Raw genomic sequence first — 18358 nt, forward strand, 5'->3', positions numbered from 1 at the left:
GTGGCTAGCGACATCTAGTGTCTGATGAGTATATTGACTAAAACAACTGTTCTGAGAGGTGAATTGTCTGTTGAACCAGAAGTGAAGAAAAGCAGCGAAGGGACGATGACACAGCAGGTTAGGTATGTAGGTGCGGTATGTCCAATAGCATGTCCACCCCTATGCATAAAAACGAGTTTATACATGCAAAATGTCCAAACAGCCTTCACAGCGTGCACGAAGGTACATTTTCAAGACACTAGGCCAATAATATGTTGGTATTGAAAGAAAACCAGTGTGTGTGTGCGGCCTACAATCAGACAGGTGTGTCCTGTGTCCCATAAGTGTGTGTCCCATAAGTGTATGTCCCATAGTGTGTGTTCCATAGGTGTGTGCCGGCATGACAATAATACTACACTACCCACAACACCATGCGTTAGACAGACACAGCCATGTTGTAGGAAATCCGTTTGTGGTGGATTACAGTAATCCGACAGTAGAGTCTGGACGATACATTTGATCACGACCAAAACCCAAACCGAGAGGCCTGGACCAAATGAGGTACAGCCAAGAACAAACAGATGAAATTAAGACATGAACTAATGCGCGGTGTGTAAACCTGAGCAAAGTGACAGTGAGATTGGCTGGAAATCGTTTCCTGGACTGGAGCGGTCGATTCATCTGACAGAAATTGACAGCAGCTGGCTAGCTAACGTTACCTCCGCAGCGCAGGGCAGAGAGACAAGGCAGGAAAAAAGCTTTCATTTAGTGGTTAAAGTGATCTTCCCCTTTCCCTCCCCCTCACATCTATAGCTAGCTAACTAATTTACGCTCCTGCCTAGTTGATCTGCACTGCTTTAGTCTGCAAGCCCGCTGCGGTAGAGGAAGGCTGCGGATCCAGAGGTGCTGTTCGAGCTAGCTAGCTAGCAGCACGGCTAGCTCATTTCACCAGCTAGCCTGCTAGCTACGCCGAGGAATTCACACCATTAGCTAGCTGTTTCCTGCTGGGGAAGATACACCGAGATGTCGGTGACGAAAGACCAAACGCCAACCAAACTGTCCACCACCGAGCGGCCCATTAAAGGTATACAATCGTATCTCTATTAATTCAGCAAGTGGCTGCAGAGAATTTAACGTTAGCTAGCTAGTTACACGATTATTACAGCTAGTTAGTTAACTAGTAATCAAGCTAACGAATTTAGCTAACTAGCTAGTTAGGTCATTGTTGTAAACTGTTTGGCTTGTTTGGCGCAAGTGGGATAATATGGCATCTGTTTATTTCCTAGCTACCTTGCTAGCTTGTTAGCCTGCAGTACTAGTAGGTCGGACATGACATGTCATGATAGAATGCCAAGCAGCTAGCTAGTAAATATTTGACACCAAATAACTTAGATTTCGCCGTCAATATTGGACTAACAGACTAGGTAGTCAACTGTTTTTGAGCCTCCTAGTCCTAGCTTGATTCTATTTTTGTTTAATCTGACTGAACTGAAATAAATGTGTGTCTGTCTGTCTAGTGTATGTCTGATTCAGTAGACCTGTGTGTGTGTGTGTGTGTGAGAGAGAAAAAGAGAGGGTGTGTGTGTGATGGTCTACACACACACACACACACACACACACACACACACACACACACACACACACACACACACACACACGGTTCCTGCAGCATATGTTGAATGACTGTCAGTGGATTGAGTGCCATAGAGCGGGTCTTTTTGATTCACAGCCTGGGTGGCCTATTAGGAGGGGGAGGGGAGGGGGGGGGGGGTTGCTTTGCTACCAAATTGCAACATTTGCTTTTGAAGTATCTGCATCTATTTGTAATGGACTTGAATGGTACAGCATGCAGATGTAAGGCCTAACAGTGCATAGCTACTGCACTGTCTCAACTGTAACAGGTAGCAGGTACTGCGTGTAGCCTGATCTAACACTGATCTATATTATTAAAATAACAACAGGACTCATGGACTTTGGGTTAGGCCACATGGAGTGACGAGGAGTAAGTAGTGACCTCTGGCTTTATGACAATGTCCTTTGTTGTGGACCCAATGAGAGAGTGAGAGTGAGTGATAGGTTCAGTGGGTAAGGGGTGCTTAGGAGTATGAAGATGATGAGGTCATTATACCTGCATCTCTCAGACGCTGCCAGGCTAACCATCATCCTACAGAAAGCACTAGGCTATATACGATCACATTGCTAGCCCTCACACACTCATACAAAGGTCTATAGCATGACTCTGACATGACCACTGACCTCCCTGGCTGTGACTGACCAAGATGCTCCCCCCTCCCTCCACCGCTCAGACCGTTCTACCTCCATTCTTGCTTCTTGCTCCTTTATCTTTTGATTTTGTTGTATTTCATCTTATGAATTGAAATGTTTTTCTTGTATGTGTTAGTCTACTCTAATTCAGCTTTTAGCTGGCATAGTACACATTCAATTACATTTCAAAAATATTCTTTAAGTTATATACACACACAATGTAACTTGTGTAAATCAAAATCTGCTTAATCTGATGTTACCTGTAGTTGTAAATGTATTTTTACAGCATTTAAAATAAAATAGAAAGTTGGCATTTCTCGTGCTAATATTTTGATTAGTGGCAGACCGTTGTTTGTCAAAATAATGCAGCCTATGCCTTTAAATGTTTCTAGTACGACGCGAGCATGCATTTGAAAAGAATTGGCTGCGATCAATAATCCGTTTTGGTCAGAGGTGTGTGTGTGGGCGCCTGTGTGTGTGGGTTGTCAATGCTCTGTGAGGGTTGACGTTTTGACCTTTTGGCTTATTTACCGATGGTAACCTGATCAGGCCAGCCAGCTGCATCGCTCTGCCTGTGTAACGACTATGTCTTTATACATGCATGTATGGATATGGGCCCTGATGCAGGTTCCAGGGAAGAACTCTATCATATACAGTAGCTATGCCCGGGACTAGAGTGTGTTTAGTGTGCAGTCACTCTGGATAAGATGAAACACTATTCAGTGTATGGGTTAGATCTGATGAACTAGTTTAGTGTGACATGATTGGCTCAGTCTGTCTGTGTGACCTGCTTCTGTTTTGAAGTTTTACACTAACTAGATCACTCGGCCGAGAAAGCCGATAGAGATATATAGCCAGACCGAAGGGAATAAATATTTTTACTATTTTCATAGCGGAAATTATGGATGCAATACCTGGCGCCACGCCGACGATAACATAAAAGACTGGGTTCTAATGAATGAATGGTAGATTATTAATGTGGCTAGGATTTAACACTTAATATAGCCCGGAGACAGACAGACAAGAGAGAGAGAGACACATATAGAGATGGTTATTTGCCAGTCAAACCTGCTCTTCCTGATAGAAGTAACTAGTCCTAATGCAAATGTGACGCTCTATTCTTACCCACTGACTCAGCCATGCAGTACACCCATAAACGCTCTCTCTTTCTCTAGAGTCACCTCTTTATGTGAAAGGATGGGCACCCTGAGGTCTCCAGTGGGTGTGTCCTGGGGTTCAATTGACCAATAGATGCTTGAGGGTGTTTAATGCACCAATTTTTTACAGTAGTTAGCAAGTTAGTGTTAGTAGTAGAGGTCGACCGATTATGAATTTTCAACGCCGATAATGATTATTAGAGGACCAAAAAAAGCCGATACCGATTAATCTGCCATTTAAAAAAATATATAAATTAATAATATATTTGTAATAATGACAATAACAGCAATACTGAATGAACAATGAAAACTTTTATTTTAACTTAATATAATACATAATCTATTTAGTCTCAAATAAATAATGAAACATGTTAAATTTGGTTTAAATAACACAGTGTTGGAGAAGAAAGTAAAAGTGCAGTATGTGCCTTGTAAAAAAGCTAACGTTTAAGTTCCTTGCTCAGAACATGAGAACATATAAACGCTGGTGGTTCAATATTCCCAGTTAAGAAGTTTTAGGTTGTAGTTATTATAGGAGTTATGACTATTTCTCTCTATACCATTTGTATTTCATATACCTTTTGACTATTGTATGTTCTTATAGGCACTTTAGTATTGCCAGCCTAATCTCGGGAGTTGATAGGTTTGAAGTCAAAAACAGCGCTGTGCCTCAAGCATTACTAAGAGCTGCTGGCAAATGCAGGAAAGTTTGAATGAATGCTTACGAGCCTGCTGCTGCCTACCACCGTTCAGACTGCTCTATCAAATCATATACTTAATTATAATATAATAAGCACAGAAATACGAGCCTTTGGTCATTAATATGGTCAAATCCGGAAACTATAATTTCGAAAACAAAACATTTAATTCTTTCAGTAAAATACGGAAACGTTACGTATTTTATCGAACGGGTGGCAACCCTAAGTCTAAATATTGCTGTTACATTGCACAACCTTCAATGTTATGTCATAATTATGTAATATTCTGGCAAATTAGTTCACAGTTAGCAACAAGCCAGACGGCCCAAACGGTTGCATATACCCTGACTCTGCTTGCACTGAACGCAAGAGAAGTGACACAATTTCCCTAGTTAATATTGCCTGCAGCCTCCCGGGTGGCGCAGTGGTCTAGGGCACTGCATCGCAGTGCTAACTGCGCCACCAGAGTCTCTGGGTTCGCGCCCAGGCTCTGTCGCAGCCGGCCGCGACCGGGAGGTCCGTGGGGCGACGCACAATTGGCATAGCGTCGTCCGGGGTAGGGAGGGTTTGGCCGGTAGGGATATCCTTGTCTCATCGCGCTCCAGCGACTCCTGTGGCGGGCCGGGCGCAGTGCGCGCCAACCAAGGGGGGCCAGGTACACGGTGTTTCCTCCGACACATTGGTGCGGCTGGCTTCCGGGTTGGAGGCGCGCTGTGTTAAGAAGCAGTACGGCTGGTTGGGTTGTGCTTCGGAGGACGCATGGCTTTCGACCTTCGTCTCCCCCGTGCCCGTACGGGAGTTGTAGCGATGAGACAAGGTAGTAATTACTAGCGATTGGATACCACGAAAATTGGGGAGAAAATGGGATAAAATAAAAAAAATATATATATATAAAAGTATAAACACCATGGGACCACGCAGCCATCATACCGCTCAGGAAGGAGACGCGTTCTGTCTTCTAGAGATGAACGTACTTTGGTGCGAAAAGTGCAAATCAATCCCAGAACAACAGCAAAGGACCTTGTGAAGATGCTGTAGGAAACAGGTACAAAAGTATCTATATCCACAGTAAAACAAGTTGTATATCGACATAACCTGAAAGGCCGTTCAGCAAGGAAGAAGCCACTGCTCCAAAACCGCCATAAAAAACAGACTACAGTTTGCAACTGCACATGGGACAAAGATTTTACTTTTTGGAGAAATGTTCTCTGGTCTGATGAAACAAAAATAGGACTCGGTTACACCAGCTCTGTCTGGAGGAATGAGCCAAAATTCACCCAACTTATTGTGGGAAGCTTATGGAAGGCTACCCAAAATGTTTGACCCAAGTTAAACAATTTAAAGGCAATGCTACCAAATACTAATTGAGTGTATGTAAAATAATGACCCATTGGGAATGTGATGAAAGAAATAAAACCTGAAAGAAATAATTCTCTCTACTATTAATTCTGACATTTCACATTCTTAAAATAAAGTGGTGATCCTAACTGACCTAAGGCAGGGAATTCTTACTGGGATTAAATGTCAGGAATTGTGAAAAACTGAGTTTAAATGTATTAGGGTAAGGTGTATGTAAACTTCTGACTTCAACTGTATATGCAACGCAGGACAAGCTAGTTAACCTAGTAATATCATCAAGCATGTGTAGTTTGATTGTTTTTTTATAAGATAAGTTTAATGCTAGCTAGCAACTTACCTTGGCTCCTTGCAGCCACAAGGTCCTTTTGACGCTGCATTCGCGTAACAGGTGGTCAGCTTGCCACTCAGTTTCCTTGTGGATTGCAATGTAATCGGCCATAATCGGCACCCAAAAAGGCCGATTTACCGATTTTTGTTATGAAAACTTGAAATCGGCCCTAATTAATTGGCCGTGCAGATTAATCAGTCGACCTCTAGTTAGTAGTGTGTATTCGGTTAATCCAGGCTGCATTACATCCGGCTGTGATTGGGAGTCCCATAGGGCAGCGCACAGTTAGCCCAGCATCGTCCTGGTTTGGCTGGGGTAGGCCGTCATTCTAAATAAGAATTTGTTCTTAACTGACTTGCCTAGTAATACATATTTTTTTTTAACAAATGTTGCTTTATTTTGTTGTAGCGGTGCCCTACCCCCCTGGTTCCAAGCTGACTGTAAAGGACCTGTATGTAGATGGGAAGCCCAGTGTTGAGGTACTGAAGAGCCATCTGGTTAAGGAAGGCCGCCTTGAGGAGGAAGCAGCTCTACGCATCATCACTGATGGAGCCAACATCCTGCGACAAGAGAAATGCATGCTGGAGGTGGAAGCACCTATTACAGGTAACCTCTGACCTCTAATTAACCCTTAACATATTCCGACAGACGGACCTCTAACGTGTGTGTGTTGCAGTGTGTGGGGATGTCCATGGCCAGTTCTTTGACCTGATGAAGCTGTTTGAGGTGGGCGGCTCGCCCAACAGCACCCGCTACCTGTTCCTGGGGGACTATGTCGATCGAGGGTACTTCAGCATCGAGGTCAGTGTGTGTTTCAGCATCTGCTGTTTCATCTGACATTTGGAGTCATGGCCTGTTACACAGCCTTGAGTCGCAAGGCTTAGGAGCACGTCTTTAAATAGACATGAAGCACACTACCCAGTAGCACCGCCCTCCCCCACACAGACAAACAGAAACACACACTACCCTCCCTAACCCAACACACACTGTTGAGTTTTGTGTCCCACTTTAAAAATATTGTGGGAAGGCTGTGCATAGCATGTATTCTAATGAATTAAAGAGATACTCCGGTACTTTTGTAGTTCTGTAAGTAGCGCTGTAGAGCCAGTAGTTGTGAAAGTAGACCTTTAGAGACAAGTGGTCCCTGAAAATTCCGTACTGAGTCACATAGTGTATGTGAAGATATGTGCCCCACGTCATTGCTCTCCTTCTTTCTGCTGTGTGTGCATCTTGCTAGCTCTCAATCAAATGGCAAGGAACTGAATCTCATTGTTTAGAACTTGAATTGCTAGAGGCCTGGCGCACGGGGGGGGGGGGGGGGGGGGGGAGTTGGCCTTTATCCTAGCTGTGGTGATCATAGCTAATGCTAGCATCATGATAGGAATCATAGCTAACGCTAGCATCATGATTGGAATCGTAGCTAACGCTAGCATCATGATAGGAATCGTAGCTAACGCTAGCATCATGATAGGAATCGTAGCTAACGCTAGCATCATGATAGGAATCGTAGCTAACGCTAGCATCATGATAGGAATCGTAGCTAACGCTAGCATCATGATAGGAATCGTAGCTAACGCTAGCATCATGATAGGAATCGTAGCTAACGCTAGCATCATGATAGGAATCGTAGCTAACGCTAGCATCATGATAGGAATCGTAGCTAATGCTAGCATCATTATAGGAATCGTAGCTAACGCTAGCATCATGGTAGGAATCGCAGCTAACGCTAGCATCACGATAGGAATCGTAGCTAACGCAAGCATCACGATAGGAATCGTAGCTAACGCTAGCGTCACGGTAGGAATCGTAGCCAACGCTAGCGTCACGATAGGAATCGTAGCCAAAGCTAGCGTCACGATAGGAATCGTAGCCAAAGCGAGCGTCACGATAGGAATCGTAGCCAAAGCGGGCGTCACGATAGGAATCGTAGCCAAAGCTGGCGTCACGATAGGAATCGTAGCCAAAGCTGGCGTCACGGTAGGAATCGTAGCCAACGTTGGCGTCACGGTAGGAATCGTAGCCAACGTTGGCGTCACGGTAGGAATCGTAGCCAACGTTGGCGTCACGGTAGGAATCGTAGCCAACGTTGGCGTCACGGTAGGAATCGTAGCCAACGTTGGCGTCACGGTAGGAATCGTAGCCAACGTTGGCGTCACGGTAGGAATCGTAGCCAACGTTGGCGTCACGGTAGGAATCGTAGCCAACGTTGGCGTCACGGTAGGAATCGTAGCCAACGTTGGCGTCACGGTAGGAATCGTAGCCAACGTTGGCGTCACGGTAGGAATCGTAGCCAACGTTGGCGTCACGGTAGGAATCGTAGCCAACGTTGGCGTCACGGTAGGAATCGTAGCCAACGTTGGCGTCACGGTAGGAATCGTAGCCAACGTTGGCGTCACGGTAGGAATCGTAGCCAACGTTGGCGTCACGGTAGGAATCGTAGCCAACGTTGGCGTCACGGTAGGAATCGTAGCCAACGTTGGCGTCACGGTAGGAATCGTAGCCAACGTTGGCGTCACGGTAGGAATCGTAGCCAACGTTGGCGTCACGGTAGGAATCGTAGCCAACGTTGGCGTCACGGTAGGAATCGTAGCCAACGTTGGCGTCACGGTAGGAATCGTAGCCAACGTTGGCGTCACGGTAGGAATCGTAGCCAACGTTGGCGTCACGGTAGGAATCGTAGCCAACGTTGGCGTCACGGTAGGAATCGTAGCCAACGTTGGCGTCACGGTAGGAATCGTAGCCAACGTTGGCGTCACGGTAGGAATCGTAGCCAACGTTGGCGTCACGGTAGGAATCGTAGCCAACGTTGGCGTCACGGTAGGAATCGTAGCCAACGTTGGCGTCACGGTAGGAATCGTAGCCAACGTTGGCGTCACGGTAGGAATCGTAGCCAACGTTGGCGTCACGGTAGGAATCGTAGCCAACGTTGGCGTCACGGTAGGAATCGTAGCCAACGTTGGCGTCACGGTAGGAATCGTAGCCAACGTTGGCGTCACGGTAGGAATCGTAGCCAACGTTGGCGTCACGGTAGGAATCGTAGCCAACGTTGGCGTCACGGTAGGAATCGTAGCCAACGTTGGCGTCACGGTAGGAATCGTAGCCAACGTTGGCGTCACGGTAGGAATCGTAGCCAACGTTGGCGTCACGGTAGGAATCGTAGCCAACGTTGGCGTCACGGTAGGAATCGTAGCCAACGTTGGCGTCACGGTAGGAATCGTAGCCAACGTTGGCGTCACGGTAGGAATCGTAGCCAACGTTGGCGTCACGGTAGGAATCGTAGCCAACGTTGGCGTCACGGTAGGAATCGTAGCTAACGCTAGCATCACGATAGGAATCGTAGCTAACGCTAGCATCATTATAGGAATCGTAGCTAACGCTAGCATCACGATAGGAATCGTAGCTAACGCAAGCATCACGATAGGAATCGTAGCTAACGCTAGCATCACGATAGGAATCGTAGCTAATGCTAGCATCATTATAGGAATCGTAGCTAACGCTAGCATCACGATAGGAATCGTAGCTAACGCAAGCATCACGATAGGAATCGTAGCTAACGCTAGCATCATTATAGGAATCGTAGCTAACGCTAGCATCACGATAGGAATCGTAGCTAACGCAAGCATCACGATAGGAATCGTAGCTAACGCTAGCGTCACGGTAGGAATCGTAGCCAACGCTAGCGTCACGATAGGAATCGTAGCCAAAGCTAGCGTCACGATAGGAATCGTAGCCAAAGCGAGCGTCACGATAGGAATCGTAGCCAAAGCGGGCGTCACGATAGGAATCGTAGCCAAAGCTGGCGTCACGATAGGAATCGTAGCCAAAGCTGGCGTCACGGTAGGAATCGTAGCCAACGTTGGCGTCACGGTAGGAATCGTAGCCAACGTTGGCGTCACGGTAGGAATCGTAGCCAACGTTGGCGTCACGGTAGGAATCGTAGCCAACGTTGGCGTCACGGTAGGAATCGTAGCCAACGTTGGCGTCACGGTAGGAATCGTAGCCAACGTTGGCGTCACGGTAGGAATCGTAGCCAACGTTGGCGTCACGGTAGGAATCGTAGCTAGCTAACGTTAGCATCATGAGAAGGATCTCACACACACTCTTTCTATCTTCAGTGTGTGTTGTTCCTGTGGACTCTGAAGATCAACCACCCCACCACTCTGTTCCTACTCAGAGGAAACCATGAGTGCCGACATCTCACAGAGTACTTCACCTTTAAACAAGAGTGTGAGTGGTCCTTGTGTATTTAGTGTGAGTGGTCCTTGTGTATTTAGTGTGTGCGCCTGTGTGTGTGTGGGTGTGCCTATGTGTGGGTGGGTGCATGGGTGGAATAGTAATAATGTCCTCTTTGTTGTGTTCTAGGTAAGATAAAGTACTCTGAGCGTGTGTATGATGCGTGTATGGAGGCGTTTGACTGCCTTCCCTTGGCTGCGCTCCTCAACCAGCAGTTCCTATGTGTCCACGGAGGCCTGAGTCCTGAAATCACCTGCCTGGATGACATACGCAAGGTATGACCCCTGACCTCTAACCCCTGACCTGCTCTGGGTTAACGTAATCATTTTAATTGGTTTAGCTGGCTATGTTAAGTGTTTTGACTGGTCTAGTGTGTTATTTAACTGTGTTTAATTGGGGAAACCCTGTAGATCAACTTTGTTTAACTCTGTGTTGACCAGCTGGATCGGTTTAAGGAGCCCCCTGCCTTCGGACCCATGTGTGACCTGCTGTGGTCGGACCCTGGAGAAGACTACGGCTCTGAGAAGACCCAGGAACACTTTGCTCATAACTCTGTTCGAGGCTGCTCTTACTTCTACAGTTACCCAGCAGTATGTGACTTTCTGATGAACAATAATCTGCTGTCAGTAATACGAGCACATGAAGCCCAGGACGCTGGGTGAGTATTATCCATAATATGACGCATGAATAATATTCATATTAATAGTAGTAGTAGTATAATACTGTTTCGTGATATAAACAGTGTATTTCCTGTTTAATGTGTATTTCAGGTATAGAATGTACAGGAAAAGCCAGACGACAGGTTTTCCTTCTCTGATCACGATCTTCTCCGCTCCGAATTACCTGGACGTGTACAACAACAAAGGTAAACAAATTACCAAGGCCACACTCCATTTCAAACTATGACAACAAGGTAGAAACCATGACAACAGGATAGAAACCATGGCAACACAGGGTAGCTAGATAGATTATGTATATATGTGTGTGTGTCCTTGTAGCGGCAGTGCTGAAGTATGAGAACAACGTGATGAACATCAGGCAGTTCAACTGCTCCCCCCACCCCTACTGGCTGCCCAACTTCATGGATGTCTTCACCTGGTCTCTGCCCTTTGTAGGCGAGAAAGGTGAGTGTGTGTGTGTGTGTGATAACGTTGTGCTCCATGTTACCTTTGCAAAACTGACCTGTGAGATAATGTGGTGTGTGTGTGGTAACCCTGTGTGTGTGTGTGTGTGTTCCTACAGTGACAGAGATGCTGGTTAACGTGCTCAACATCTGCTCTGACGACGAGCTCATGTCTGAAGGAGACGACACCTGCGAGGGTAAAAAAAAAAAAACACACTGTTTTTATATTGACTTTCAATGTAAGCAAATGATGAGGAGAGGCTGAAATAGCAGCATTTTGATTCTTCAAGGAGGAACTGAAACTTAAGGAAGTGAAGTTGTTTTTGACTGAAGTGCATTATTGCTCATCACAGAGGAGGGTTGTTAGAACAAATATCTGCATATAATGACTAGGGATGGGGGTTTGAAATAATTTCACTATTGGAATAGTATCATGCATTTTTTTTTTTTCATATTCGAAATACATGTGACTCTTCTAACCTGAGCACTGCTCCGTGAGGGATCAAGGCTGCCGCGCTATTGCTGCAGCTGCAGATGGGCCGGTTTGTAATTTATGAGATGGGAACGAGCAGACGGGGGAAGAGAGAGCAACTCTACTACAGCCTAGACTATCTAACTTGTAGCAGCCACAGTGTTATTTATGACCCCATATAACAGTGCCTGTCTTGACTGGAGTAGCCTAGAGAAGCTAGCTCAGCCAGTTGAGTCAACATGCTGCACTTTCTCCCAAACCCCCATTCAGATAAAACAACAGCCTATCTGTTGGTTACTCGTTGTAGCCTACTCTTTCTCATATCTGTAACTTTTAATTCTGTCATTTCATCCATTTTGCATTGCTTTAGTAAACTCACACTCCACTTGCTACACGCTGAGCCTCTTTGCCCCCTTGATTGGCCAGCAAAAACAACAAGCTACACACATGAAGGCTACCGGTCATCGTCAGTATTTTTATGTGGCGCACCGTGCACATTGTAAAAACTCAATTGAAAAGTTTGTTTTATGAAATGAATCATTTGAAATGTCATGGTATGTTCTTGTATGCAAATATGTCACATGAATATTACGTTTTGCTTTATTAGAAAAAACCTTTTCAGTTATAAAATAGGCCTATCATTGTTTTCTCGCTAAAATGTATACTCTCACAAGCATTCAAATACTAGCATCCGTTCAAATATTCAAAGAACCGTACACATCCCTAAACTTGACCAGAGGCTCATCTTGCCGCCCTTGAGTCGTTGTCTCAAAGGCAGGAAGGCAGGCGACAAGCTTAGGTGCAAGATAAGCCCATAGAAACGCATTGGGTTATTTTGGACAGATTTTGGCGAAAGTGAAACCTCTTGCTTCGCCTCTTCCTCTGGTTAACAGCATCAATTATAAGTTTGAGACTGAAGGTCTGCTTTTAAAGAGCAACTGCCCCTAAAAACCAACTTCTCATTTAGAAAATAGCCTATGTGGTGTTAATATTAGTCAGAATATGAGTCAGAAATATTTATTCTACTCTCAAAATGTACTATTAAGTGTAAATAAGAACATTTTGGTCGTAAAGTCCGTCTCATCCAAAACCGAGTGTTGTGAGATTTGTGGACGAGACAGTGTTGTGTGATTTGTGGACGAGACAGTATCACAACGTGAATGAAAGTGGGGTTTGTTTCAAATCAAACCACATGCCCCCAGCTGGCTGCACACTAGTAATGATCAATCTGGAGTGCAGCTGCACATGACCGTATGTGGTACATTTAGCCTAGGGACCATTGGTAAATTGCACGATGACTTATAAACCTCAAACCAACTATATATATTTTTTTTAATTCATGTACACATTTTGAAAGCATTTAATGATAACTAAAAGGTGTGCCAAAATGAAAATATTGACTCATTTACATTGTGTAATCTATTGACAAACACAAACTAGCCCCGGAGATATAGTGCCTTCAGAAAGTATTCATACCGCTTGACTTATTTCACATTTTGTTGTTTTACAGCCTGTTATCATTTATTTTTTAACATTTTTATAAAATATCACCCACACGCTTGCCATATACAGTTGAAGTCGGAAATTTACATACACTTAGGTTGGAGTAATTGAAACTCGTTTTTCAACCCCTCCACAAATTTCTTGTTAACAAACTATAGTTTTGGCAAGTCGGTTAGGACATCTACTTTGTGCATGACACAAGTAATTATTTAGATTATTTCACTTATAATTCATTGTATCACAATTCCAGTGGGTCAGAAGTTTACATACACTAAGTTGACTATGCCTTTAAACAGCTTGGAAAATTCCAGAAAATTATGTCATGTCTTTAGAAGCTTCTGATAGGCTAATTGACATCATTTGAGTCAATTGGAGGTGTACCTGTGGATGTATTTCAAGGCCTACCTTCAAACTCAGGGCCTCTTTGCTTGCCATCATGGGAAAATCAAAAGAAATCAGCCAATACCTCAGAAACAAAATTGTGGATCTCCACAAGTCTGGTTCATCCTTGGGGCAATTTCCAAATGCCTGAAGGTACCACGTTCATCTGTACAAACAATAGTACGCAAGTATAAACACCATGGGACCACGCAGGCGTCATACCGCTCAGGAAGGAGATGCGTTCTATCTCCGAGAGATGAACGTACTTTGGTGCAAAAAGTGCAAATCAATCCCAGAACAACAGCAAAGGACCGTGTGAAGATGCTGGAGGAAACAGGTACAAAAGTGTCTCCGTATATCCACAGTAAAACGAGTCCTATATCGACATAACCTGAAAGGCCGCTCAGCAAGGAAGAAGCCACTGCTCCAAAACTGCCATTAAAAAAAGCCAGACTACGGTTTGCAACTGCACATGGGGACAAAGATCATACTTTTTGGAGAAATGTCCTCTGGTCTGATGAAACAAAAATATAACTGTTTGACCATTGTTATGTTTGGAGGAAAAAGGGGGAGGCTTGCAAGCAGAAGAACACCATCCCAACCGTGAAGCACGGGGGTGACAGCATCATGTTGTGGGGGTGCTTTGCTGCAGAAGGGACTGGTGCACTTCACAAAATAGATGGCATCATGAGGCAGGAAAATTATGTGGATATATTGAAGCAACATCTCAAGACATCAGTCAGGAAGTTAAAGCTTGGTCGCAAATGGGTCTTCCAAATGGACAATGACCCCAAGCATACTTCCAAAGTTGTGGCAAAATGGCTTAAGAACAACACAGTCAAGGTATTGGAGTGGCCATCACAAAGCCCTGACCTCAATCCTATAGAAAATATGTGGGCAGAACTGAAAAGGTGTGTGTGAGCAAGGAGGCCTACAAACCAGACTCAGTTACACCAGCTGTCAGGAGGAATGGGACAAAATTCACCCAACTTACCTCCGACTTCAACAAGTAGATATAAGTCAAAACTGTAACTCGGCCACTCAGGGACATTCACTTTCTTCTTGGTAAGCAACTCCAGTGTAAGATTTGGCCTTGTGTTTTAGGTTATTGTCCTGCTGTAAGGTTAATTTATCTCCCAGTGTCTGGTGGAAAGCAGACTGAAACAGGGTTTCAGTATTTGTATTTATTATGGATTCGCATTAGCCAAGGCAGCAGCTACTAGTCCTGGGGTACAGCAATATTAAGGCAGTTATATACAATTTTAAAAACATTAGAATACATTACACAACATATTTCTCAACACATTAAGTGTAAGCCCTCAGGCCACTCCTCTACTACCTCATATCTCCAACACAAAATCCACGTCTTCACAGTCCCTGCTGTTCCATAAGGTGTATTTTTATCTGTTTTGTTATATCAAATTTTACTGCTTGCATGAGTTATTTGATGTGGAATAGAGTTCCATTTAGTCATGGCTCTATGTAGTACTGTGCGCTTCTGGTAGCATGTCTTGTGGGGAATGCATGGGTGGCCGTGCTAGTAGTTTAAATAGACAGCTTGGTGAATTCAACATGTCAATACCTTTCTCAAATACAAGTAGTGATGGAAGTCAATCTCTCCTCTACTTTGAGCCAAGAGATTGACGTACATATTATTAATGTTAGCTCTCCTACATTTAAGGGCCAGCCCTGCTGCCAATTGTAATTTTCCTAAATCCCTCTTTGTGGCACCTGACCACACAACTGGACATTAATCCAGGTGCAACAAAACTAGGGCCTGAAAGACCTGCCTTGTAGATAGCGTTGTTAGGAAGGCAGAGCAGTGCTTTATTGTGGGAAGACCTCTCCCCATCTTAGCTACTGTTGCATCAATGTGTTTTGATCATGACAGTTTACATTCCAGGGTTACTCCAAGCAGTTTAGTCTCCTCAGCTTGCTCAATTTCCACATTATTCATTACAAGTGAATGATTTGTCCCAAATACAATGCTTCTTGTTTTGAAATATTTAGGACTTATTTTTACCACCCATTCTGAAACTGACTGCGTCTCTTTAAGTGTTGCAGGGGTTTCACTTGCTGTGGTAGCTGACGTGTTGAGTTATTAGGATACATAGACACACATGCTTTATTCAGAGCCAGTGGCAGGTCATTAGTAAAGATTGGAAAAAGTCAGAGGCCTAAACAGCTGCCCAGGGGAATGCCTGACTCTACCTGGATTATGTTGGAGAGGCTTCCATTAAAGAACACGCTCTGTGGTCTGTTAGACAATTCACAATATAGCAGGGGGTGTAAAGCCATAACAAGTTTTTCCATCAGCAGACTATGATCGATAATGTCAAAAGCTCCACTAAAGTCTAACAAAACAGCTCCCACAATCTTTTTATTATCAATTTCTCTCAGCCAATCATCAGTCACTTATATAAGTGCCGTACATGTTGAATGCCCTTCCCTATAAGCGTGCTGAAAATCTTTTAATTGATCTACTGTGACGTTTGCTTCCCTCCAGGCCTGTAGGCACACACATTCCAGTAGGCTTAGACACATTTTATTTGTCACATGCTCTGAATGCAACAGGTGTAGACCTTAAAGTGAAATGCTAAATAGGAGTAGCAATATCGTCCGCTATCATCCTCAGTCATTTTCTATCCAAGTTGTCAGACCCAGGTGGCTTGTTATTTTTTTTCACCTCTTCCACACTTACTTTACGGAATTTAAAATTACAATGCTTGTCTTTCATACTTTGGTCAGTTATGCATGGATGTGTAGGTTCAGAATTTGTTATTGGCATGTCATGCCTAAGTTTGCTAACCTTGCCAATGAAAAAATCATTTAAGTAGTTTGCAATATTAGTGGGTTTTGTGATGAATGAGCCGTCTGATTCAATGAATGATGGAGCAGAGTTTGCCTTTTTGGCCAGAATGTAATTTCAGGTGCTCCACAGCTTTTTACTATCATTCTTTATCATTTATCTTTGTTTCATTTCTTCTTCTTTTGGTTCGGTTTAGTCACATTATTTCTCAATGTACGGTGTGTTTGCCAGTCGGTTGTGCAGCCAGATTTATTTGCCATTCCTTTTGCCTCATCGCTCTCAACCCTACAATTGTTCAATTCCACATCAATCCACACTGATTTAAAATGTTTTTACATACATTTTCTTAATAGGTGCATGCTTATTTAGTAACTGGAATAAGCAATTTCATAAATGTGTGAAGTGCAGCGTCTGGTTGCTCCTCATTATCCAGGCATTATCCATCACAACTGGCCGTGATTGGGTGTCCCATAGGGCGGCGCACAATTGGCCCAGCATCATCCTGGCTTGGCCAGTGTAGGCCGTCATTGTAAATGACTGACTTGCCTAGTTAAATAAAGGTTAAAAAAATAAAATGACACCACATCTTCAACATAGGAATCAGTAGAAAACGTCTTGTATGACCTCTTATACACACTATATTAGGCCCAGCCTTTGGAACTCTGGTTTCCCTGGGTTTGGCTGCTATATAATTATCACTACATCTGTTGGATTTGGATAGTGCTTTAGAGCCGATTTCTGCAGCATTAGTAAAGATGTGATCAATACATGTTGATTTCATTCCTGTGCTGTTTGTAACTACCCTGGTAGGTTGACTGAACCATGTTGCATGCACTGATTACAGTTGGAAGCTTTTTCTTGAGTGGGCAGCTTGATGAAAGCCAGTCAATATTTAGGTCACCCAGAAAGTACCTCTCTGTTATCACATACATTATCAAACATTTCACGCATTATCCAGATACGGACTGTTTGCACTTGGTGGTCTATAGCAGCTTCCCACGGGAATGGGCTTTAGGGGAGGCAAATGAATCATCTGTAGCCATATTACTTCTACAGCATTTCCTCTCTAAGCTTTACAGGAATATGACTCAGAACATACACGGCAACACCTCCACCATTTGGCACTCCTGCCTCTTCTGAAGATGTTGAAACCATGTATTGCTACCACTGTATCATCAAAAGGTATTATCTAAGTGACTTTCAGAGATAGTCAGTATATGAATGTTATTTGTTACTCGCAAGTTCATTTTAGCACTTTTTGGTGTTTCTTTTTGTATTGCTTTACTTGACAAGCTTTTTAGAGGTAGACATGACAGTGATATTTATGTTTAAGCTGAGGATGCAGGGTGAGCTGCACACAGTGGACTTCCTTCTAAGGCAAACCGGCTCAGTGCTAACAGTGTAACTCAGGTTCATAGGCCCATGATTACTGCATACAAAATATGTAGGATTGAGACACTCAGGGGAGTTAGAGGGACAGAAATGAGGTGACTTACATTATGACTGCCAACGCCCCTGGGACAATGTACATTTACAGCAGCACTATGACAACTCGGCGACTCAAGGGTAGGGGTTATCTGAGCAGGGCTTGGGTCACTGATAAATCATTTTCTCAAAGCAGCCTTGAAATGCGTGGACAGGGTTAGGGCTGGGCGATATGGCCAAAATATCATATTGAGGTATTTCAACAACAACAAAAATGACAATTTGACTGTATTTTAGGTTTTTAAATAATTAAAGTAAAAAAAATATTGAAAACAAGTAGTGCGTGGTCCTAGGGTGGCAACACATATATTCAAAGTGATTTGCAATGGGTCTTTCTCTGTTCTGATTGTTTTATGCTTCAACCAAAAAACAATTTTCAGCATTTTCATACATTTCAGATCATTTCCACACTGCCACGAAGGGATGCACGATATGGGCAAACAATCTAGGCCATATTTTTCAGCAAATGTTGCAATATCGATTTGACTTGCAATTTAGAGCAAAACACTTGGGTGAACTGTTGTAATCATGGAAATAGAATGATTAGCCTAATTCTATAGTTAGAA

The 18358-nt window shown here is 43.8% G+C and overlaps 1 protein-coding gene across 3 annotated transcripts in view; it reads left to right on the forward strand.

Moving 5' to 3' along the window:
• The first annotated feature begins 435 nt into the window (after nt 1-435).
• Nucleotides 436-18358, forward strand: part of LOC129818716 (serine/threonine-protein phosphatase 2B catalytic subunit gamma isoform-like) — a 28943-nt gene continuing 11020 nt past the window's right edge. For 2 of the 3 annotated variants that reach the window (XM_055874879.1, XM_055874881.1), the window contains exons 1-9: nt 436-1063; nt 6195-6392; nt 6463-6587; nt 9902-10013; nt 10149-10294; nt 10460-10677; nt 10790-10884; nt 11018-11143; nt 11262-11339. In XM_055874879.1, the coding sequence (XP_055730854.1) occupies nt 1003-1063; nt 6195-6392; nt 6463-6587; nt 9902-10013; nt 10149-10294; nt 10460-10677; nt 10790-10884; nt 11018-11143; nt 11262-11339 (1159 nt within the window). In that variant the 5' untranslated portion in view covers nt 436-1002. The remainder of the gene's footprint in view (nt 1064-6194; nt 6393-6462; nt 6588-9901; nt 10014-10148; nt 10295-10459; nt 10678-10789; nt 10885-11017; nt 11144-11261; nt 11340-18358) is intronic. The other variant, XM_055874880.1, reaches the window with a different exon arrangement.

This window comes from Salvelinus fontinalis, chromosome 21 (assembly GCF_029448725.1).
Source record: "Salvelinus fontinalis isolate EN_2023a chromosome 21, ASM2944872v1, whole genome shotgun sequence".
Taxonomy (NCBI): Eukaryota; Metazoa; Chordata; class Actinopteri; order Salmoniformes; family Salmonidae; genus Salvelinus; species Salvelinus fontinalis.